General features: G+C 45.8%; 3 protein-coding genes across 5 annotated transcripts in view; 1 reads left to right on the top strand and 2 right to left on the bottom strand.

Annotated features, from left to right (window-relative positions):
- The window catches only part of Luc7l (LUC7 like), a 29,651-nt gene extending 17,005 nt beyond the window's left edge, over window positions 1-12,646 (top strand). For both annotated transcript variants that reach the window (XM_041676021.1, XM_041676022.1), the window contains 5 exons: window positions 2,229-2,405; window positions 4,348-4,436; window positions 6,283-6,312; window positions 6,885-7,052; window positions 8,416-12,646. In XM_041676021.1, coding sequence (XP_041531955.1) covers window positions 2,229-2,405; window positions 4,348-4,436; window positions 6,283-6,312; window positions 6,885-7,052; window positions 8,416-8,557 — 606 coding nt within the window. In that variant the 3' untranslated portion in view covers window positions 8,558-12,646. The remainder of the gene's footprint in view (window positions 1-2,228; window positions 2,406-4,347; window positions 4,437-6,282; window positions 6,313-6,884; window positions 7,053-8,415) is intronic.
- Window positions 12,647-16,793: 4,147 nt separating this feature from the next.
- Window positions 16,794-17,871, bottom strand: LOC121463748 (hemoglobin subunit theta-1-like). Of its 2 annotated transcripts, XM_041676198.1 has the most exons (3): window positions 17,565-17,871; window positions 17,250-17,454; window positions 16,794-17,138 (listed from the first exon to the last, which is right to left on the bottom strand). In XM_041676198.1, the coding sequence occupies exons 1-3, from the start codon at window positions 17,657-17,659 to the stop codon at window positions 17,010-17,012; spliced, it is 429 nt and encodes a 142-aa protein (XP_041532132.1). In that variant the 5' UTR covers window positions 17,660-17,871; the 3' UTR covers window positions 16,794-17,009. The 2 variants fall into 2 exon arrangements, with proteins under 2 accessions (XP_041532132.1, XP_041532131.1); XM_041676197.1 differs by having other exon boundaries at window positions 17,250-17,871.
- A 2,570-nt stretch (window positions 17,872-20,441) lies between these two features.
- On the bottom strand, window positions 20,442-21,304 carry LOC121463879 (hemoglobin subunit alpha-like). Its single transcript, XM_041676422.1, has 3 exons — window positions 21,144-21,304; window positions 20,823-21,027; window positions 20,442-20,677 (listed from the first exon to the last, which is right to left on the bottom strand). The coding sequence occupies exons 1-3, from the start codon at window positions 21,236-21,238 to the stop codon at window positions 20,549-20,551; spliced, it is 429 nt and encodes a 142-aa protein (XP_041532356.1). The 5' UTR covers window positions 21,239-21,304; the 3' UTR covers window positions 20,442-20,548.
- Window positions 21,305-23,339: the final 2,035 nt, after the last annotated feature.

Below are 23,339 nucleotides of genomic sequence, written 5' to 3'. Positions count from 1 at the left end.
GTTATCTCTACTTAACAGGCTGTCCTGGAACTCGCTTTAGACCAGGCTGTGTTCTAACTCTCAGAGATCCACCTGCCTCTACCTCTAGAGTGCTGAGATTAAAGATGTGCCACCACCACCTGGCTAGTGACCTTGTTCTTAATACATGGTGGCACGGGGGCACATTTACCTGGAAGAATTCCTGGTTAATGATGCATACATAAATGATCATTCTGTTTGGTTGGGGTTTTATTGTTGTTTGGTTGGTTTGCTTTTATTTCTATACAGGGTCTCACTTTGTAGCTCTTGCTGGCTTGGAACTCACAATGTAGACCAGGCTGGCTTTGTTCTTACAGAGATCTGTTGACCTCTTCTCTTCCTCTACCTCCTAAGTACTGTGATTAAAGGAGTAGGTCACCATATCCAGCTAAATGCCTTATTTTAACATCAGAACATGTTAGGGTTATTATAACCAGCGGTACGTGAGAGTGTATTTAAACTTACATTTCCTAGGGAATGTTTTAAATATATGAATTAATGTAAGCAGTTACATATGCATTCAAGCCTTTCCTTCCAAAATGAACAAAGAAGGGAGTAGTGGCACACACCTTTAAGTCCAGCACTCAGAAGGCTGAGACAATTAACATCTCCACAAGTTCCAGATAAGGGCTGTATAAGTGTGATCAGTCTTTTTTTAAAAAATAGGACAAAGGAATGATTTTCTTCAGTATAGAATTTATAGCAGTGTTCTAACTGGAGTTCAAGTACCAGAAGCAGTGTGCCAAGCCTCTTTCCTTTTGTTTGATATATTTTACTTTGAGCAGAATAAGTGATTTTTTTTTTCTATAAACATTTTAGTGTTTATGGAGGGTACATATGTGTTGGGTACTTTTCTCTTCAAGGAAAGTGTTAATGATGTGGCCTTTCAGAGTATCTTTTAGACGTGCATTATGTATTTCCTGTATATCAGGACCCAGTTGCTATGACTGTGCTAGTTTTTGTTTACTTTTTAAAAATATTTATTTTAGGGCTGGAGAGATGGCTCAGTGGTTAAGATCACTGACTACTTTTCCAGAGGTCCTGAGCTCAATTCCCAGCAATCGCATGGTGGCTCACAAACATCTAGAATGAGATCTGGTGCCCTCTTCAGGTCTGTAGGCACACGTGCAGGCAGAACACTGTATACATAATAAATAAAAATTAAAAAATATTTTAAATTGTGTGTGTGTATGTATCAATGTGAGTGTAAGTGGCTGAGGTAGCCTAGAGGCATTAGATCTCGTTTGAGTTAGAATTTTTGTAGGTTGTGAACTGCTTGACATAGGTGCTGGGAATTGAACTCAGGTCTAATGCATGAGCAGTGTATATTCTTTAAAGCCATCTTTCCAACCCTATTTCAAAAAAATTATATATATATGTGTGTGGGGGGGGGGGTATTTTGCCTACATGGATTCACTTGCTTGTGTTTAGTGCTCACAGAAGCCAGATGAAAGCACCAGAAAAGATCCTGTATCTAGACTTATAGATGATTGCAATTTCCTGTGTGGATGCTGGGAACCAAACCACGGGCCTCTGAAAGAACAAGTGCTCTTAACTGCTGAGTCATCCCACTCCATCTTGTTTTTGTTTATTTCTGAAGTCTTCTCTTCCCTGCTTATCTTAGAACAGTCATTCTTTTTTTAAAAAATATTTATTTATTTATTTATTTATTTATTTATTGTGTATACCGTGTTCTGCCTGCATATATGCCTGCAGGCCAGAAGAGGGCACCAGATCTCATTACAGATGGTTGTGAGCCACCATGTGGTTGCTGGGAATTGAACTCAGGACCTCTGGAAGAGCAGTCAGTGCTCTTAACCACTGAGCCATCTCTCCAGCCCCTAGAACAGTCATTCTTATCTCCGTGATTTGAATGTTCCTTGTTGTTCTTGATAAGACATACATAAATGCTAGTTTTTTTAATTTATCTTTTTTCTCTTGAGATAATGTTTCTGTGTGTAGCTCTGGCTGTCCTGGAACTCAGAAAACCTCCTGCCACTAAATGTTAATTCTTTTAAAATAAACAACGAAATTGAAGTTCTTAATATACCTAAAGCTGAGCAATCTAGTTTTCAACATGATAAAATGTTGCCTATATTTCAGGTTGTTGCATTCTGGGGTCTGCATGGTGACAGTTTTGAAATGCCTCCACTTCATCTTTTATATTTTATTTATTTGTTTGTTTGTCTGTTTCATCTGTCTAACCATAGGAAGAATATAGAAATTCTATGCCTGCATCCAGTTTTCAGCAGCAAAAGCTTCGTGTCTGTGAGGTTTGTTCGGCTTATCTTGGTCTCCATGACAATGACCGTCGTCTAGCAGACCACTTCGGGGGCAAGTTACACTTGGGGTTCATTCAGATCCGAGAGAAGCTTGATCAGTTGAGGGTATGTTGATAATATTTCTGGTTTTTTTTTTTGTACGCTCTGTAACAGCTCTGACTGTACTGGAACTACTTTGTAGACCAGGCTAACTCTGAATTCAAAGATCCACCTGCCTCTGCCTCCCAAGTGCAGAGATTAAAGGAACGAGCCACAGCTTCCCTCCCCTTTTTTAAAAATTTACAGTGTTCTGCTTGCATGTATACGTGCAGTCCAGAAGAGGGCACCAGATCTCTTTATGGCCTTGTCTATATTCTTTTTTTGGGGGGCGGTGGCGGGGGTTGGTTTTTTCGAGACAGGGTTTCTCTGTGGCTTTGGAGCCTGTCCTGGAACTAGCTCTGTAGACCAGTCTGGTCTCGAACTCACAGAGATCCGCCTGCCTCTGCCTCCCGAGTGCTGAGATTAAAGGCGTGCGCCACCATCGCCCGGCCATTAAAATATTCTTAATATTGTAGTCTTTAGGAAGACTCAGAGGGTGAAGCATTCATCAGGAAGTAGACGTTCTAAGAAGGGTCCCACAGGTAGAAAAAGCCACCACCGCCTGGCCCTTATCTATATTCTTTAAGTTGAATTTGAACATGTTTCTGGGTTGTTGTTTGTTTTTTTTTTTTGTTGTTGTTGTTGTTGTTGTTGTTTTTTTTTTTTTTTTTTTTCAGGCAGGGTTTCTCTGTGTAGCCCTTGCTATCTTGGAACTTGCTCTGTAGACCAAACTGGCATTGAATTCACATAGATCTGCTTGGCTCTATCTAAGTGCTGGAATTAAAAGTGTCTCCACCACTGCCTAGCAGAAGATCAGAATTTTAAGATCATCTTCAGCTAACTGGGCAGTTTAAGATCCATCTGTTGAAACCTTGCCTTAACAAAAACATTTGCTTCTGCCTTTCCCAAAAGCATTTTAATGTACTACTTTGCATCTTTGCCAGTATGAGTTTGATATGCTGGTCATGTGAGGTGAATTGTAGATGTGGGGAAGGAAGTGATGCCACACCTAGGGGTCTATTCTCAGCCATACCTGCTTTAGGAAGGTGTGAAAAGAAACTGATAACCTGTATGCCTAGCTCAGATGAAGGATGACCGAGTTGGAGGTGTAGAGGTGTGGTGATGGACAGAACAGTTTGCCTGGGCCTTCCTGTGTCCTCTCATCTAGAGGGTACTTGCTTTACTCACTGGGCATAGAGATTTTCTATGCTATCCCAGGCTCTAAGCAGGGAGGACTGGTAGGTTTTTGTATCATGGGGTATGACTTACTCTCCCTTTCAGGACTGTGTTTTCATCCACTCTGCCCAGATGGTGTATTACAGGATTTGTTAGTGTTAGTGGTGGGTTATAAAGGTTCTTAGCCCTTTTCAGCTGGCTTAAGTTGATGCTGATTTGATGGTAAAGTGTATCAGAGCCTTCTGGCTTCTGTCACATTTAGGATCGAGCCTAATGAATTGAATATGCAATTGTGCTGATGCACTTACCACATCAGAAGTGAGTTGCTTCTAGCTACCTAAGAGTTCCACTCCCAGCAGCAGCGTGTATGTGGTCTGACTCATGTTTCTTTTTTTACTACAATGCTTATAGAGAGGCTGTAGGATAAACAGCTAACTTGATGGTTTGGTTTGAAGCATTGTGATCAATTCCCTGTGACTTAAAAGTTCAGCCCACCCCCCTCCTTCGTAATTTGTAACCAAATGTATAAAATGATTTAATTTTTTTTTTCATTTGTTCTGTTAGGGATATTTTGTTTTTTTTGAGCCAGGTGTCTCTGTAACAGCCCTAACTATCCTGAAATTAGCTCTTGTAGACCAGGCTAACCTAGAACTCACAGAGAGATTCACCTGCCTCTGTCTCCTGAGTACTGAGATTGTGTGTGCCACCACCGCCCGGCTTCCGTTAGTTTTAAAAATGAATATATTGTTTCCTAAAAGTTGTTGCTCCCCCCACCCATTTTTCATTTATTTAGAAAACTGTGGCTGAAAAGCAGGAAAAGAGAAATCAGGATCGCTTGAGGAGAAGAGAGGAGAGAGAGCGAGAGGAGCGCCTGAGCAGGAGGTAAGTGTGGGCCAGCCTTAGGAAACTGCTGTTTGCCATGTTGTGACCTGGAATAGTCAGTGTTTACCATACAAAGAATCGGCAGTTATTTACTTGTGTGTGTGTGTGTGTGTGTGTGTGTGTGTGTGTGTTTTTAATTTAGAGATAGGGTATCTTAGTGGTTCTATTGCTGTAAAGAGACACTGTGACCACGTTAACTCTTACAAAGGAAAATATTTGATTGTGGAGTCAATTTATCATTGTGGTGGGAAGTAAGGCAACATGCAGACAGACATGGTACTGGCAAAAGTGTTGAGGGTTTCTCTGTCTTGACCCACAGGCAGTAAGAAGTCTGAGACCCTGGGTGGTGTGTTGAGCATAGGAGACCTCAAAGCCAACCCTCCTGGTCCCCTCCTACACACACAGTGACAGACTTCTTCCAACAAGGCCATACTTCTTAATAGTGCCACTCCCTTTGGGGATACCACATAGGGTCTCACTATGTAATCCAGGCTGGCCTAGAATTTGCAGAGATGTGCCTGTGTCTGCCTTCTAATAGCTGAGATTAGGGCATGTGCCATCAACCTGGCTCTGGGGTGGCCTTTAAAAGAAAAATTATTACATCTATAACATACTCAGTCTGGTGAGGTATGACATTGATTTAAACAAGGGAGGAAGAAACTAGGGAGAGTTACTCTCCCCTCTTCCCCCCAAGACAGAGTTTTTGTGTTGACTTGGCTGTCCTCAAACTCACAGAGATGCACTTGCCTCTGCCTTCTGGGTACTAGGATTAAAGGTGTGAGCCACCCACCCCAGCCATCCTTGGACCCCACAGAGCCGGCTCTGACAGCTGGGCATAGAACCTTCAGCAAATAGGGAAGGCAACAATGGATCTGCTGCTAAGCTGTAGTCTCATGGCAGTGCATTGCTATGGACAAAAAAATCCCAGCACTCGGGAGGCAGAGGCAGGCGGATCTCTGTGAGTTCGAGACCAGCCTGGTCTACAAGAGCTAGTTCCAGGACAGGCTCCAAAAAAAAAAAAAAAAACCACATAGAAACCCTGCCTCGAAAAACCAAAAACAAAACAAACAAACAAACAAACAAACAAAAAAAATTGTCAGCTTTGAAGTGAAGGGGTGGAGGCTTTGTATGTCTCCTCCCCCTTTATTTTTTTGAATTGGTCACATGGGGCCACAGGACAGAGTTTCCTATAAGACGTAGTTGCTTGAGAAGCAGAGTGTTAAGGTGTTGAGCAAAAGCCTCCCCCGCCCCCCAAACACCAGTGAGGTTCTGATTTTCGAGGCAAGAAGAGTGTGAGTGGTGTGATCTGGGCTAAGGTATTTGGGGTAGAACTGACTGGACTTGGGGTCGTGTGAGGAGAAGGAGTGCAGCTGGCCTCATGGTCTCTTTTCTTTTTGTTTTGTTGCTTGTATATCCCTGGCTGTCATAAAACTTATTCTGTAGCCTCAGGCATCCGCCTGTCTTTTCTTCTCTATGCTGAGATCAAAGGTGTGCACCCAGTACCGTGTTCAATTGGCCTCTTGGTTTCTAATCTGGAATTTTCCCTTACCTTGGACAGGGAGGATGGAATGAGGAATAGGGGTAGAATTTGGCTATATTCAGTTTGAGGTGCCTGAGACATACTCAGATAGATGTGTTGGATCTAATTTGAGTTGAAAGAAGAGATGAGAGCCAGAAGTAACTATGCTATCTCGAGGGACACTTTTTTTTGTTTTGATAGGATCTTACTATGTTGCTTTGACTGGCCTAGAACTCTGTAGACCAGGCTGGCTTTAAACTCATAGTGATCCATCTGCCTCGGCTCCTTGGTGGTGGGATTAATGGTGTTTTTTATTTTCCTGTTTAGGTCTGGATCAAGAACCCGCGATCGCAGGAGGTAGGTTTTCAGATCTATCACAGGGTTTTCAAGTTGAATACTTTCTTATGCAGAAACATTTAATAACTGATGTTAACAGCTTCACAACTTAGGTAGGCAAGATTGATTTGTGAAGAGCATTGCTTAGGATTTAGCACAACAGAAACACATATTCCATTACCACCACTACAAGGAAAGAAGGCCTGGAGCTTCTGCTGAGGCCTACAGACCAACTAGGAGTGTCTAAATCCTGTGTTTTGGTTTTTTGAGACATGTTTTCTCTGTGTATTCCTGACTTTGTAGACCAGTCTGGCCTCAATTTTAGAGACCTGTCTACTTGCCTTTGCCTCCCAAGTTCTGGAATAGGCATGCACCACCACGTCTGGCCAAGTACTGTACTCTTTAGAGATGTTATTTAGGGGAAAGGTTTTGCCATCAGACTAATTCAGGGGACTCTTTAGTCCAAAATTGTACATTTATGGGAGGAAAGAGAGAAATCCCAGGAAAGCTTAAAAGCCAAAAGATGCTAAGAGGAGAGAAATGGAGGTTGACCTCAGTGATGTCTTGCTCTCAAAATCATCTGGATTTTCCAGGTCACGATCTCGGGATCGACGACGGAGGCGATCTAGATCTACCTCCCGAGAGCGACGGAAGTTTTCCCGTTCCAGGTCCCGAGATAGACACCGGCGCCATCGCAGTCGTTCCCGGAGCCACAGCCGGGGCCACCGCCGGGCTTCCAGGGACCGGAGTACAAAATACAAGTAACTACTCTGACTTCCTCAGTAGCTGCAGCCAGGAACAAGCCTTTTCTCTTTGTGTTCCCAAGTCTGCTGGGGTCTGTCATGCTGGCCTTTTGGCCACTACATCTGGTAGGGACAAGGTTGGGTTTATGGGAAGACAGGCTCTGGGTGACTAGCACCCTGTGTTGGTACCCTGAGAGATAGAGAGCGTCACCTAGTGCTTGGAATAGTATAAGGCTGTTGAGCTCTCATGGCCCTCTGGGTAGCACTGTACTTGGCTGGGCTTTTTGTACTTTAACTTGGTAAAGAGCAGCTAAGGATTTTGTCTTAAAAAGGTTATGCTACTTACCTACCTCTCTTGTAATTTTGTTTTGAGACCGGCCCTCACTTTGTAACCTGGGTTGGCTTGAACTCAGGGTCCTCCTGCTTCAGCCTCCCAAGTGCTGAAATGAAATGTGTATACCACCATGCTTGACATATGTGGTTTTTCCATTCTACTCTTTTTCCATTGTCTTTACATACTGCGTCATACTCCACATGCATAACTTTATTGTATTCCCATTTGCTTTGTTTCTGTTACACCAAAAACTTTCCTTATTAAAGTCTTTCCTTTTATTTATTTATTTTTAAAGATTTATTTTTATTATGTGTATGTTAATGTATTGTGTCACAAATGTTAGTGTAAGTGTATATTGTGTGTGTGTGTGTATGTATGTATGTGAGTGTGCGTACGTGTTTGTTCTTACTGTTGGAGGACAAAACTTGTCTTGAATCCTCTAGAGCTGGAGTTACTGGTGATTCTGATGCCCTACAAATGGGTTCTCCACAAAACATCATATCCTGACCTATTGTTCCACCCCCTTAAACTTTTCAAATGTTACTTTTTATCAGTTGCTTTTAAGACCAAACCTCACCCTGTAGCACAGTCTGGCCTCTGACTTAATCACTGCTGTCTCACCTTCTTAAGTGTGAGGATTACAGGTATAAGCCACTATCCTCAAATCAAAGGGTTACCTTAATTTTTTTCTTTTTTCAATTATTATCTGTGTGATCAGTTAGATACAGATGGAATCAGGCTTGGTTGGCTGTCTTCTGGCATGTTAAGAGGCACATGAGCACCTGAGGCCAGGCAGCAGTGGAAGCAAGAGCAGGTAGATCTCTTGAGTTTAAGGCCTGGTCTACAGAGTGAATTCCAAGACAGCCACAGCTACTCAGAGAAACCCTGTCTTGAAACATCTCCCCCAGCCCACATAAGAAGGCACCTGAGCCTAGAAGGGAAATGGCCTTCTGTAGTCTAGGGCTGAGGGTCTGCCTTAATGGTTCCTGTGCAGCCAGCCAGAAGGAGATGGCAGCCTCTGCTGAGCTTCTGGTTCCACTTTCCCAGGTTCTCCAGGGAGCGCTCATTGAGAGAGGAATCCTGGGAGTACGGGCGGAGTGAGCGAGGGCCCACTGACTGGAGGCTGGAGAGCTCCAATGGCAAGACTGCATCGCGGAGGTCGGAGGAGAAGGAGGCTGGCGAGATCTGAACCTGGCTCTGGCACTGTAAATAGTCTGACAAATGTTCAGCACAGCCTAAATTACCCTTTATATTTGCTGGATACAACTCATCTTTTGTAGTTAAAATTTCTATTGTTTGGCCCTAGCTGTGAGTTTCTAGAGTTGTTCAGAGCTGCTCCTGTGTTTGGGGTTATGTTGTATAGGAACAAATAAATTTGGCGGCTGCCTCATGACAGCTGTGTTGGGGTGTGTGCTGTCCTCTACTCTAGAGGCACTTCACTAGGACCCTGCACCTGTGGAGATAAAGGCTGGTGTTGCCATTACCTTAGGAAACTGTCCAGATGTCTGACCACTTTAACTTTAGCATCCTATGTGCCAGGGCACTCCAACACACTTAACTGAGCCAGATATTTGTGACTTCTCTGCCTGGCTCACATGCTGCGTCTCAGCTACTCAATGCAGACCATAGAGCCGGCTCTGGGTGTGAGGGGGCGGCCATACTGCACACTCATTTCCTTAGGGAGAGCTATAGCTATCGCAACCTTAGCTTAGGGAAGCAGTTCCACTTAGATGGGAAAAAAGACATAGATGGCCTCTAACTGCCACTCAGGAGGTCCTTGGGAAAGGCTTGCGGCTTAGGTCAGGTATCTTGGGTGGCTTACTCTCAGGGTGGACTTATTGTCAACCCCTGAGTATATGTTGTTCACAGAGGACCAATGCCTTAAGACCAAAGTGAAACCTAAATAGAAAGGATATCTGAATAGGAGCTTCTTCCCTTCACTTCTTGGGGGGGGGGGAGTTAGAGTTTGTTTTCAGAAGGAGCTTTATTTGGTTGTGTTAAACATAAAAGCTTCCCCTCTCCCTGCCATGCTTGTAAAAGTTTAGGTGCTGTCTTGAACTGTTGGTTTGATGGTCACACATAGGATCTTGAGATCTTGTAGTGTGGCTCCTGGTGCTGCCCTGGGTTCTCTTTTACAGAGGATGTGTGTGGGTACTTGCTATGCTGGTGTGTGAAACAGACTTTACCTTGTCAACTGTCTCCATACGAAAGAAGGTAGGGTAGAATATCTGTGAAGGACCCACTGGGTCTCAGTGCTATGCACAGGTGCCATTGTAGGTTTCATCTCTAGCCCCTTGGCCTTTAGGTGGGAATCAGTTTAGCTCTGCTCTGCTGTCTTCCTGGAGTAAAACTGTACCTGGTCCCAGGTAAAAATTTTGACTAGCTGTGGACTCTTACTAGGAACATTTTGCTTCCTGGACTCTTTGGGAGCTTACCTGGACAGTTCTCCTCAGAGCCAACATCAGCATGTCTGGTTTGGATCCTTTTCTGTCTACATATAAAACAACTATTTTGTTTTATCAGGGTGTAAAGTTACTAAAAACATTTCTGTGCCCTGGCCTTTGGTACCCACAGAGGATAATTTCTGGGCTCATGTGGTAGACTGCAGCTACTGGGGTACAGTAGGCAGACCCTCTGCATAAGTAGAATCCTTTGGGTGGTCAGTGTCCCTAGAGTTGCAGAAAGACTGCTTGCTTCAGTCTCTTATGGAGACTTTACCAAGTTTGTAAGGTTTTTGTTTGTTTGTTTGTTTGTTTTGGGTTGTGTGGGGGGAACAATCTTGCCCTGTTAACCATGCTATTGAACTTCAGGGCTCAAGATATTCGTGTTTCTGTTCCCAAATAGCTGGCACAGTTGACTGTGCCAACACATCTGGATGCTTTGTTTTATTGTTTTGTTTTGTGATTGTTGTTGGGCTTTTTGTTTGTTTTTCTAGACGGGGTTTATGTGAATATTCTGGAACCTATTTTACAGAACCAATTGGCCTCAAACTCAAAGATCTGCCTACCTCTGTCTCCTGATGTTTTGTTTTCTTAATTGGAATTTTCATGGAGAAAGGGAACTAGGACAGATGACCAGAGATTTGTTGTGTGTGTTTGTGGGGGTGGCTCAGGCCATTATGCAAAAAGTTATGGGATCTACTATATGCAACCTGAGGGCCCCAGGTACTGATTAGGTTCCAGGCCCAAGAATTTGAAGAACCAGTAGTTTTCATCCTGGCCCTTTGTGAAGCCCAACAACCAATACCATCCACAGGCCAGGGCATAGGAGAGAAGGTGGACGTCCAGCTCAGAAAGAGGATATATGCCCTTCTTGGATCCTGTTATTCCTTCCAGATCCTTGGTGCATGGGTGATACCAGTGTATTGGGCAGGGAGGTCCTGTCTTTGGCTGGTGATTCTAATGCTTCTCAAATCCACACTTTTTCCCATGTCATATAATGTGTGTCATGCATGTGCTTTGGGGGATGATTTTACAGGTTTTTTTTTTTTCTTGCTTATACAGGACATAGATTACTTTACAGGTTCTTGCACTTGTTCATACAGGACATAATTTGCCTTATGTTGAGTAAGAACTGAAGGACATGGATGTGCAGGACATATTCCTGTGCCTGGGACATAGCAAATAGGGCAGCAGGTTAAAATCAGGTTTCTGTGATGACCATGATTGATTTTAAGGCAGGAAGAAGGCATTATCTTCTCTCTGAAATCAGATGAAAACAGGGTTTAGTAGCCCCTAGTCCCCTTGACTACATGAGCAGCACTTGTACTGGGGACCCTATTTCTATCCTAGGTGGCCTATCAGTGAATTAGGCCTAGCCAACATGTATCTGAAAAAAGTCAGGAGGATGAAAGTGAAGCATCCCTAGAGAGTGTCTGACCAAGGCTGCTCCTGCAGTTAGAGAAACTGTGATACTGTTATTCTCTGAGGGATAAAAGCTGCAGGTATTTCCCAGAATAGCCAAATCTGGTCTCAATATTTGTGACGAATAACCCTAGGCCTGCCAGGTTAGAGGCCTCTTGAATCTCCAAATGTCCCATGGTCATTTTAACAGGTTAAAAGACTGGACCTTTATCATATTAACTTGGGGATCTGTGACTCTTGGACCTTGACCCGTGTACTGGAAGGGTAAGCCCTTTGAACTCAGAGGACGTGAGAGAGAGGAGATGCAGGATATGCCTCCTTAGAGAACGCATCTCCGGTTCAGCAATACTTGTTCACCTTGATAGGGACCCCTCCAACAACAGCAGGGTCAGTTCGCCACTGGTTGTGAGCTTTATTCTGTAGTTTGGTTTTGGGATATATGAGCTCTGGATTCCAGAATTAGCTATGACCTGGGAGCTTTATGTTTCCCTGGGCTCCCAAGCCTTAGGTTTTTCCTACTTGGCATGCATTATTAGAATACACTGAATTTTAGTGTGTGTTTTATCTTTGTCAGTGTCCTCTTGAGTCGTTAAAACACTTACTAGGGTCTGCTTACTGCTGAAATGAAAGCAATTGCTTCTCAGATAATTCAGTGGACAGCTGTTGGGTGTCTTGACTCCTAGCACATGTTCCTTTCAGAACAGTGACATTTGTGGAATGCCCGTGATGTATTCCCGAGACGACAGCAAAATGCAACAAAGCTTTCTATATAAACCATCATTATAGCCATTTCTAATGTGTATGTCAGTGATGTTTATGTATCCACAGTATTAGTCATCATCACTGTTAGCAAGTTGCAGAATGTTTTCATCCAGACAGAAACTCCAGCCCACTCCCAAAACTATTCAGCTCCTTCCTGAAGCCTTTGGCAATCTGGAACCTGTTTTCTGTCCCTATAGTTTGCTTATTTGGATATTTCACAAACTTGGACTCATGCACTGTATGGCCTTTGGTGTGTTGGCTTCTGCTCAAGGTTTTTGCAAAACTCAGCGGCATGATGTAATCTCGTTACTTTTATGGGTAAAAAAAATTCCATTCTGAGTGTGAGCTACATGTTTTTACTCACTCTGATGGTTAATATCAACTTGATGGGTTTTAGAATCACCCCGTGAATGTGTCTGTGAAGGTGTTTCCAGAGGTTTTAGTGAGAAGACCTACCCAGATATAGGCTGCATTATCCTATACTCTGAGGTCCAAGACTGAATAAAAAAGAGGAAAAGAGCTGAGCACCAGCCGTCATCTCTGCTTCCTGACTGCAGATGCAGTGTGACCAGCTGCCTTAAGTTCCTGCAACCGTGACTTCCCCACCACACAAGGACTGTACCCTTCTACTGTGAACCAAAATAAAACTGCTTCTCTCAGTTGCTTTTGTGAGGTCTTTTGTCACAGCATTGAGAAACCAATCTAATATACACTCACATTCTAATTCTTACAGTATGCTGCAGCTGGGATTATCACTGATGCTCTGCCATGACTATTTTCCAAAAATGTTTCATGGGCCCAGAGGAAAAGACACTGACTGCTATTTCTGTCCAGAATTCCTAATAATTCCTGACTTTGTAGTTCCTGGCTAGGTTCATTCCTACCCAGCATTTGTTTTTGTCTTTTTCTTTTGAGACAGCCTCACTATACAACCCTTGAAATCACAGAGGTCTGTCTCAACCCAGGGTTTTATAAGAGAACTGGGGATGTATTGATGCCAAGCCTGATACATCATACCGACACTCTGCCCTGCAAAGTGTGTGTGTGTCTAGGGGAGCATTTGGTTAAGCCTTCCAGCTCTCTCTCACTAGCTTACATTCCGGTGGGTGCTGAGCTGGGCCATTTCCTATGTATATGTGTCTGCATGGTATGGAAGGTAGCAGTAATGAAAGATATTGTATTCCAGCAAATGTGTGTTGTACCCCGCTGGGAAACCCATGATAAAAGTAAACCTAGTCAGGACACAGGATTGTCCAGAAATCCTGGGCAGAAGTCTCTGCTTGACCCCTCTTCCCTACACTTCAACATCTCTCTGCTCCCTGCTCTTGTCTGACCTTGTGCCTCAGCACAAGTCCCAGCCTAGGGATATGCCCCATTCTAGACCCTAGAGGCATTGCTGCCAGTTGTGACCCCCTTGGGGATCATATATCAGATACCCTGTATATCAGATAATTAATTCACAACAGTAGCAAAATTACACAGTTATGGAGTAGCAGCAAAATAATTTCATGTCACCACAATGTGCAAAACTATTAAAGAGTCACATTAGGAAGATTGAGAACCACTGCTTAGGTCCTAAAGGCTTCCATAAAACAGCACAAGTCGTGGCACCTGTGCAGATGCAGACAACCCAGGCACACAGGCTTTATTCAAAGACCAAGAAGTATGGATGCCAGGGAGGGAGGACAGCCAGGAGACTCCAGTTGGAGGTCAGCACTGTGTTCACAGAGGCAAGGAATTTGTCTAGAGATGCCTGAACCACAGGGGTGGACTCAGCCTGAATGTGGCAAGCAAGGGTCACTGGCAGGCAGTGGCTCAGGAGCAGCTGCAGAGACAGGAAGTTTCAGACCCTGGCTGTAGACACCTAGACACTGGGCTGAAATTTTTGAAACCACTGTACTCACTGCTCTGGGCTCAAGGGGCCCCACGCCCTTCCTGCTGGTCCTAGATCCTGCTCCCCACCCCTGAACACCTCCCACTGCCACCTCCATCAGGTCTCAGCACATACTTTGAAGTTCACAGGTTATACACGCAGCTTGTGGGCCTGCAGGTCGATTAGAGCAGACAGGGCACCGGGCAAGTCATCCAGGTCTCTAACTGCTGTGGTCAGGGCGTCTTTAACTATTTTATTCACTAAACTGGGTGGGTGTCCATCATCTGGGGAGTCTATTGGCACCGTTCCAGTTCCTATGGATACTCTGTATTTATATGTCCCTGGAAAAACCACACTAGAGCCTTAGTGTCAGAAAATGGCAACAGTCACCTTCAGCTCAAGAGATGCACCAAGAAGGAAAGATACTGTGCTTTGGATTTCCCAGAAATACCTGGTGCTGTAGGTCTTCCAACAAGCTGACCTACTCTCTGGGGTCTGTATTGGCAGGTCCTGGACTTGTCCAGCAAAAAAGGGGCAGGAATCAGAGTATTTCTGGCACTGTCTCTGTGTCTTCAGAAGTCTAGTTTGTGGTTTTGATCCTGGCCTAGGTAGTAACTGAGCTAAATGTCAAGCCAATAGCCTATTTTTATGTTTTTACTTTGCTTTTTGTTTGTTATTTCGTGTTACTAAAGATCAAACCTTTGCCTATCCAAGATAGGGGCCCCATTCTTGAGTTCTATACCCTGGCCTGTCTTTTTTTTTTTTTTTTTTTTTTTTTTTTAGTGTGTGTGTGTGTGTTTTATAGGTGAATGTGTATACAGCTCCGGGAGTTTTTTGTACCTAAGATTTCCCTGCCTCAGATTAGGAAGTAGCTTGGACCCAAATGAGTGCTGCCACCAACTATTGTTGTGTTTGATCTGTGGTTTAGCTGGTACTGGGCAGTCTTGTTTAGGAAAGCCCAGGAAACTTTGTGAGAGTATCCTTTCCTTGTGAACCTGAAGGATCATGAGACTGAGATGTAGCCAGTGGACAGTAGTGATGGAGGAGGGTCATATGTCTATTGGTTAATAAAGTGCCTTGGCCCTTTTGATTAGGACAGCAGCTTAGGTAGGCGGAGTAAACAGAACAGAATGCTAGGAAAAAGAAGCCGAGTCAGTGAGTCACAATGATTCTCTCACCTGACACAGACACAGGTTAAGATCTCTCTGGTAAGCCACCAGCTCGTGGTGCTACACAGATTATTTAAAATGGGTTAATCGAGATGTAAAAATTAGCCAATAAGAGACTAAAACTAGGGCTGGAGAGATGGCTCAGAGGTTAAGAGCATTGCTGCTCTTCCAAAGGTCCTGAGATCAATTCCCAGCAACCACATGGTGGCTCACAACCATCTATAATGGGGTCTGGTGCCTTCTTCTGGCCTGCAGGCTTACACACAGAATATTGTATACATAATAAATAAATATTTAAAAAAAAAGACTAAAACTAATGGGCCTGGCAGTGTTTAAAAGAATACAGTTTACATGTAATCTGGGTAAAGCTAGTCATGCAGGAGCTGGGCGGCGGGAAGCAGCCCGCAGCTCCTTACAAGACAGTAGGTTAAAATCAGGTTTCTGTCACAGTCATGATGGATCTTAGCTAGCCAAAAGAAACTTCGATCCCTCTTTGAAAACCAGTGAAGGCTGGGTTGGAGGTCCCCAAGACCCTTTTCTACATGACAGGCTTCAGTGCAATCATCTCATCCCAAGCAGTTGAGTCTTGCACGGAATGCTTTAACCACAGCCTCCCTGATACCCGAAATTACACACCCACATACCCACACACCCTGGGCATGGCTGGGCTGAGCAGGCAGGAGTTCGTGACTGTGAGTTTCTCTGGCACAGTGCCCAGTGTATCCTGGGCATCCATGCTCACCCTCATTGACCAGCATCTAAAGCTGTGATCTCCATGTATGTATCTAGGCAGGTGACTGCCTTGCAATAAGACTTGGCCCTGAGCAGAGTCTAGAAACAGACCAGAAGCCTAGGTGGAGGGCACAGTTTTTCTGTCCTGACTGCCACTCTCTGTCCTTGCACTGTCTCCAAATTACCACACAGAAACTAATATTACTTGTAAATGCTCGGCCAATAGCTCAGGTTGTTACTAGCTAACTCTTACATTTAGATTAACCTATGTCTACTAATCTATGTATTGTCATGTGGCTGGTGGCTTTACTTGTCCTCTAGCATGTCTTGCTTTCTGGGCAGCTGGCTGGTGTCTCCTCACTCTGCCCTCCTTCTTCCCTGCTTTCTCAGTTTGACTTTCCAGCCTGACTTCCTGCCCAGTCACCAGCCTGTCAGTTTTTTATTAGCAATGGCGATCGTACATAGTCATAGTGTAGAAAAGGATTCTTCCACAGCACCCAGGGGAGGGTGATGCCTGGGAAATAGGGTTGTTTTGAACATTGTCCTTTATGCTGACCTGTGACCTTTGTACCTGTCACCCCTTTGAGACACAAAAGTGACCATTCTGCAACTGATGCGGCCAAGGCTAAAGGCATGCATTTGTGAGTAGGGGCCATAGATGCTCCAAGGTGGAGATGGCTTGAGGCTCCCCAGATGCTTGGGGACATGTGGAGGTACAGGCCCTCCAGCTGCAGGTGGTCTTCCTGCTACCACCCGGCTCTTTACTCTTCGCAGTGTGTTACACAGATCCTGTCTTCCTGCTCTAAAGATTGAATTCATTCACTACCTGCCCGTATTTTCTCTGGCAGCTACACTTTCTACAGCTTAGAGCACTTCTGCATGCAGGAGGCCCCTCTTCCCACCTCCAACACAGAACACAGACAAAGGGTTAAATTAAAATAAAAAGAGTCTGTGGAGCCAGGTGTGGTGAGGCAGGCATGCTTTGTAATCCATGGTGGGTGGGCATAGGGCAAGGGGTAGGTTGGAGATGGGAGTTCAAAACCAGCCTAGTCTAAATTATGGATCTGAGAGGCCAGGCTGGGTTACACAAGACCATTAATCCTATCAAAAAACAAAAACAAAACAAACTAAAAACCAAACCACAATACAAAGACCTGCCCGCTTTCACGGGAGGTCTATGACTCCAGCTTGGCTGAAATTCCAGCCTCTTGGAACCTTGCTTTGGGATCCCAGGATTCATCCTCAGCGATATTTGGAGACCAGTGCCAAAGTCACAAGGCTCAGGAACTTGTCTAGGGAGGCGTGCATCATTGGGCTGAAGTCCCCAGGATAGTGTCGGGCAAGAGTCACCAGCAGACAGTGGCTGAAGAACTGGATTAGAGAAAGAATCGTCCCGCCTTGCTTTTATCTCTCCCTGACACCCAGACTTGAAGGCACCCTCCTCTGCAGCAGCCACCAGAGCAGCTCCGTCCCAGAACCCACCTGAAAGTTGGCGGGGTCTATGCGGAGCTTGTGAGCATGCAGGTCGCTGAGAGCAGAGAGAGAACCAGGCAGGTCGTCCAGGTGGTGGGCAGCGAGAGTCAGAGCATCAGCCACCTTTTGGCCATGGGCTTTAACCTGCCTAGAGCCGGGACTCAGGTCGAAGTGTGGGAAGTAGGTTTTGGTGGCAGGGAAAGCCATGAAGGTCCTGTGGGAAAACTGAGTTGGGTGCATCCTGGCCGGGAGGTGTAGAGAACCCGCCTTTGCCCGGCCGTCCATTGGAAGGTGAGCCCGAGGGCGCCCGACGGGGGCCTTTACCTCTCCAAGGCCTCGGTCGTGTAGATTCCAACATTGGTGCTCATCTTTTTCCATAGCGCGAGAACCAGAGCGCGCTCAGTCTGGGACAGAGACATCTTCACTGAGCTGTGTCCTCTCTCCAGGCTTCCCGGCTGTGGGCAGATTCCCGGAAAGCCAGGGTGCCGCCAGGGGGCGCCGCTGCGTTCGAGCTCGCCTAGGTGCTGGGTTTATCTTGGACTTACAGCCCTTTGTCCCCCTGAGCCCCAAAGCTCTATGGACAAATGTATCTAATATGTACTACCACATTACAATTTATGTGTATTTTGGCTCTGCCAATTTAACCTGACCCCCGAGTCCTTAGGATATTTCATAGGTGTCCGTCCCTTTCTCATTCAGTAGTGAAAAGGATTTCTTCTTGGCGTAACTTTCCCTCGAGTAGTCCCATAGCCTTACTTGGGTCTACCTTAGTTTTCCCCTGGAGCACGTCTCTTTTTTATTAAATTTCACGTAGTTCAATCTATATTTAAAGGGGCTGGAGAGATGTCTCAGCAGTTGAGAGCACTGGCTGTTTTCCCAGAGGACCTGGGTTTCATACCTACCACCTACAGGGCAGGTCACAATTGTATAACTCCAGATCCAGCGGATATGATTCCTGTTTCTGTCCTCCGCGGGCTGCATTCATGCAGTCAAAACACCCATGCGGATAAATATAGAATATAACAAATTCAAATCTACCTTAAAAAGCCCTTTAAACCTGGTGTGGTGGCAGAGGCACAGGTTAATCCCAGCACCCAGGAGTGAGAGGCAAAGAGATCTCTGTGAGTTCAAGACCATCCCGGTCTACATAGGCATTTCAGACAAGCCTGAACTACATAATGAGATCCTGGCTCTACACTCCCTTCCCCCCCAATGCAATCCCTTTTAATAAATTCCAAATTTATTAAAATTTAAAAATGTGTTCTTCTTAGAGTTACAATAATAAAGTGGATGAGAAGTAATATATGCCTGGATCCCAGGACAAGTTCCTTTGGGGACAATAGCTTTATGGATGCCTATACTGTGTCAATGATGATAGCAAGGGTAGTGGCTCACTCACTTGGTGCTCTGTGTCAGTCTACACTAAATGTGTGTGTCTGTGTGTGGATATGCTCTACCTCCCAAGTTCTGGGATTGCAGGCACGTGCCACAAAGCCCCGTGTATTCTGCTGTCTTTGATGTGTACAAGTCACTGATCTTATGTCATTTCCAATGTTATGCAGTCATCCCTTATACCCATTTCCTGAATTTTTCCTCACCTAAATAGAGCCTCCAGCCCCCTAGCATTAGTTATCCAACCCTTCCTAAAGCCCCTGCCAACCGGGAGGGTGCTTGCTGTCCCTATAGATTTGCTCACTTTGATATTTTACAAACATAAAATCATGTGCTGTGTGGTCTTTGCTCCATTGCTTCTTCTGCTCAACATTTTTTTTTAAGCTCACTCACATAATATACAAAATTTACTCTTTGGTGTCCATGGCTGAAGAATATTTTATTGTGAGGTACAGACATAGCTCTGTTGATAGAATGTTTGTGCAATACGTGCATATGCATGCATGTATGTATACATTTGTGCATGAATGTGTGTATATAGTATCACACACACACACACACACACACACACACACATATATATATATATATGAACTTATCCAGCCCTGAGTACAGTTCCTAAGCACTGCACAGACTGGACATGAAGGCACACATTTTAAATCTCAGCACTCAGGAGTTAGAAGCAAGAGGATCAGGAGCTCAAGGTCATCCGTGGCTACATAAGGTATTTTAGTCCAGCCTGGGCTACATGAAGCCCTAAAAAGAGAAAAAAGAAACCGAAGGAAGGATAGGAGGAAACAAGCAATGGAGAAAAGGAGAGCAGACATTTTTGGATGTAGGCCACCTGTTGCCTACCATCACGGTTGTGGGAGGGTGCTCCATTTTTAGCTGTTGTCTAGTAGGGCCCACCCTGATGTACAAGGGATATTAAGGACATCATTACCTGAGAGGGCCTGAGATAGGAATTCCTAAAACATGATTTCTTGATTCGGAGAGAAAAGCCAGAGCTGTCAGCAGAGGGCTTGGATGGACTGCTGCCAAGCCTGCTGCTGCTCCAGGCTCAGAGCCTGCTCTGTAGGAGAAGGCTTGTGTGTGTGGACACACTCGCTTGTGCTCCATTGCCTCTGAACCTTGTCTCTACTGTGGAGAGGGGCGTCAGGGCGGGGCTGGGAAATGAGTGCCAAGCCTGTCCCAGTGATTAAGTTTTCACCTCTTTATGGTCCTCAGACATGACTGTCCAAAGCGTGGGCATGAGGTGTGGCACCTACCCAGACTTGTCTGGTGTCTGCATTGGCACCATTCATCCCCCCAGCTTCATTCTTGTTTCTGGTCTTCAAGGGAGTCTAAGGGGTGGGTGAATGAGGATTCAATATCACTCTGAAAAAAGGGAGGACTGGAGCAGTCACCTGATGGGGAGTCCTGGAAATTCTGGTCGTGTGTGTGTGTGTGTGTGTGTGTGTCTGTGTGTGTGTGTCTGTGTGTGTGTGTCTGTGTGTCTGTGTGTGTAATGAAAGGTAGCAGTAGGAAGGACATCGTAGTCCAGCAAATTCATGTTGAACCCGGTGGGAAACCCAGGGTAAGAGTAACCCAGCCAGGGACTGCAGAACAAGAGGTTGTCCAGAGACCCTGGGCAGGAGACTCTGCTTGCCCCTCTTCCCTCCACTTCTCCTTCTTTTTCCTCCCTAGTCTAGTCTGGCATTCTGCCTCAGCACAGGGGACCTGAGTCCCAGGCTGGGCATATGACCTCCCCCAGGCTTCCCCATGTCAGTCGGGCACCTGTGCAGATGCAGACAACCCAGGCACACAGGCTTCTTCCTACTTAGGCTTTATTCAAAGACCAAGAGGTACAGGTGCAAGGGAGGGGAGACTGCCTGTCCAGAAGGCAAGCCTGGCAGGAGACGCCCTGAAGCTCCAGTTTAACGGTACTTGGAGGTCAGCACGGTGCTCACAGAGGCAAGGAATTTGTCCAGAGAGGCGTGCACTGCAGGGGTGAAGTCGGCAGGAATGTGGTTGGCCAGGGTCACCAGCAGGCAGTGGCTCAGGAGCTGTGGAGACAGGAAGTTTCAGACCATGGAGTAGACACCTAGTCCCCTTGTCATGAGGGGCCCCATAACCTCCTTGCTTGTCCCAGATGCTGTCCTATCAGCCGCCGCTCCCCTATTGCTGCCACCATTCAGCCCCAGCCCATACCTTGAAGTTGACAGGGTCCACACGCAGCTTGTGGGCGTGCAGGTCACTCAGAGCAGACAGGGCACCGGGCAGGTCATCCAGGTGTCCAACTGCGGTGGTCAGGGCATCAGCGACTTTCTTGCCGTGGGCCTTGACCTGGGCAGAGCCGTGGCTCACATCAAAGTGAGGGAAGTAGGTCTTGGTGGTGGGGTATGCCACGAACATCCTGTGGGAAGAAGGTGGGGGGAGGAGTTGAGGTCACAGGAAAGCACAGTTAAGGGCTGTCCTCTGTGCACCCTGTCTGCTTTGGATTCCATGGCCCTTACAGAGCAGAGGTCTCACCTCTCTAGGGCCTCGGCGCCATATTCACCAGCATGGCCGCCAATCTTGCCCCAGGCAGTCTTGATGTTGCTCTTGTCGGTCCCAGAGAGCACCATGATGAATTTCTTCCTGTGTCTGTCAGAATCAGGAGTGTGTTGAACTTGCAGCTGCTGCTCTTATATACCTGCTGTGTCTGGGACACACCCTTGGGGTGGCCCTCTTTGGCTCACTAGGGTGGTTCACTGCAGAGCAAAGCAGGCAAGGGGTGCCCGGAGTTGGGGAGTTGACGATAGGCATCCACTGCCTGTAGACAATCCTTATCACCCATTGGGGTGCTCCTTGATAACTTCCTTTGCTTTCAATGATGTGTTTTTGGAAAAGAGGTAAGAGTCCCAAAGCCTTGTGCAGAGAAGGCAGTTACTCAGACCAGCCTGAGTAGTGCCCACCCTTCCTCCTTGCTCTGGGTCTCAGCTTCTCACTCTTTTTCCTAACCCACACACTCCCTGCTCTGCCCCACACTCTTCTTTTGGGAACAAGAAGGGTAGATGCTGGGGTCCCACAGAGAAACCCTCTCCCTGTTTTTTCTCCCTCCTCCCTCTTGTCCCTTTGTCTACTCTCTCCTTTCCTGGCTCCTCCTGGCTTTTCTTTTCCCTCTCTCTCTTTTTCCTCCTTTTGTGTGAACAGGTTTTGCTCTGATGACCAGGCTGACCTGGATCCTCTGGCTCAAGTCAACCCCCTGGTCAGCCTTCTAAGTGCAGGGAACTGCAGGAACAGGGCACCAGATTCTCTGACTTGCATCTCAGCTGCCCAGGGCTCCCATGGATGCAAAGGAAAGATGCTGAGAGCTGACTTTGGTGTTGTACAGGAGGAACCTCGGATCCTAGCAGGCTGAGGCAGGAGGCTTGCTTGATCCCAGGAATTCAAGGTCAGTCTCTGCAAAGAGAGACCCCATCTTTCTAATATGAGCAAATAATAGCAAAGAAGCTGGGGTGTAACTGGATGGCAGAATGTTTACCCAGTTTGAAGAAGGTTCTGGATTCAGTTCTAGCACTGCAGAAATAAATGTATGATAACACAGAGCATGAAGCAGTAGCCAACTGAAACTCCTGGGCTCAGTTCCAACTTTTTTGACTTGGGGTGAGGATGACTGAGCATAGGGACTGACTTCTTACTAGAATAACAGAAAACTAGCTGTGAAGTCTTAATGGCCTCCATTTCTTCTTTCTTTTTTTCTTATTCTTTCTGATTTTCTATCTTCCCCCCTCCCTTTATTATTTCTGTTTTTCTGTGTGTGAGTGTGTTTGTGTGTGTGTTTCTAAACAAGTGTTTTTTTTTTTGTTTTGGAGCCTGTCCTGGAACTAGCTCTTGTCGACCAGGCTGGTCTCGAACTCACAGAGATCCGCCTGCCTCTGCCTCCCGAGTGCTGGGATTAAAGGCATGCGCCACCACCGCCCGGCTTAAAGAAGTGTTTTGTGGTGATCTTTGTTTTGTGCTTAGGGGGTATGGGTCAAATGATATTACAAAAAGGTGGCATATGTATTATTAGGACTTCCTGGGAGCTGGAGAGATGGCTAGGAGGTTAAGAGAGAACTGACTGATGTTCTGGAGGTCCTGAGTGCAATTTCCAGTAACCACATGATGGCTCACACCCATCTATAATGAGATCTGGTGCCCAGAACACTATATACATAATAAATAAATTTAAAAATAAATAAATAAATAAATCTTTTTTTAAAAAAGACTTCTTTCTCTGTCTCCTGGGAGGACTTCTTGAAGGCTAGTCTTCCCCAGGATATCTCTGCAACTCTTTCTCATGCTATCCTCCTCCAGTGCAGGTACAGAAAGATCCTGGGCCAAGGCAGTAGGTCCATGCTCTCTGTCGACATGTCAGGAATATAAAAGTTCAAGTGTACACACTTCTTGTTTAGACCAAGAGTTGCGGGTGTAGACAGGCATGAGGGCCTGGTGTTGCAGCTCTGAGGTTCCAGTGTTTGGAGATCAGCACTGTACTCACGGGAGCAAATAGCTTGTCGGTGTTGTTGTCCTGACCCCAGCCTCAGATTTAGATGCTTCGTCCTCTTTCCTGCTCCCCTCCCTCCAGACAGGTGTCTGGGAAGATGCAGGGTCCTATTCCCTGCGGCACAGTAGTTCAGCCTTTGGCAGAACTGTCCCCTGGCATGCTTCCTTCTCTTTCCCAAGCTTCACAGCTCTTGGCTC

This window comes from Microtus oregoni, unplaced genomic scaffold, assembly GCF_018167655.1.
Source record: "Microtus oregoni isolate MIOR12 unplaced genomic scaffold, Mior012 000027F_ref0000203, whole genome shotgun sequence".
Classification (NCBI taxonomy): domain Eukaryota; kingdom Metazoa; phylum Chordata; class Mammalia; order Rodentia; family Cricetidae; genus Microtus; species Microtus oregoni.
This window is presented reverse-complemented; position numbering and strand designations above follow the sequence as displayed.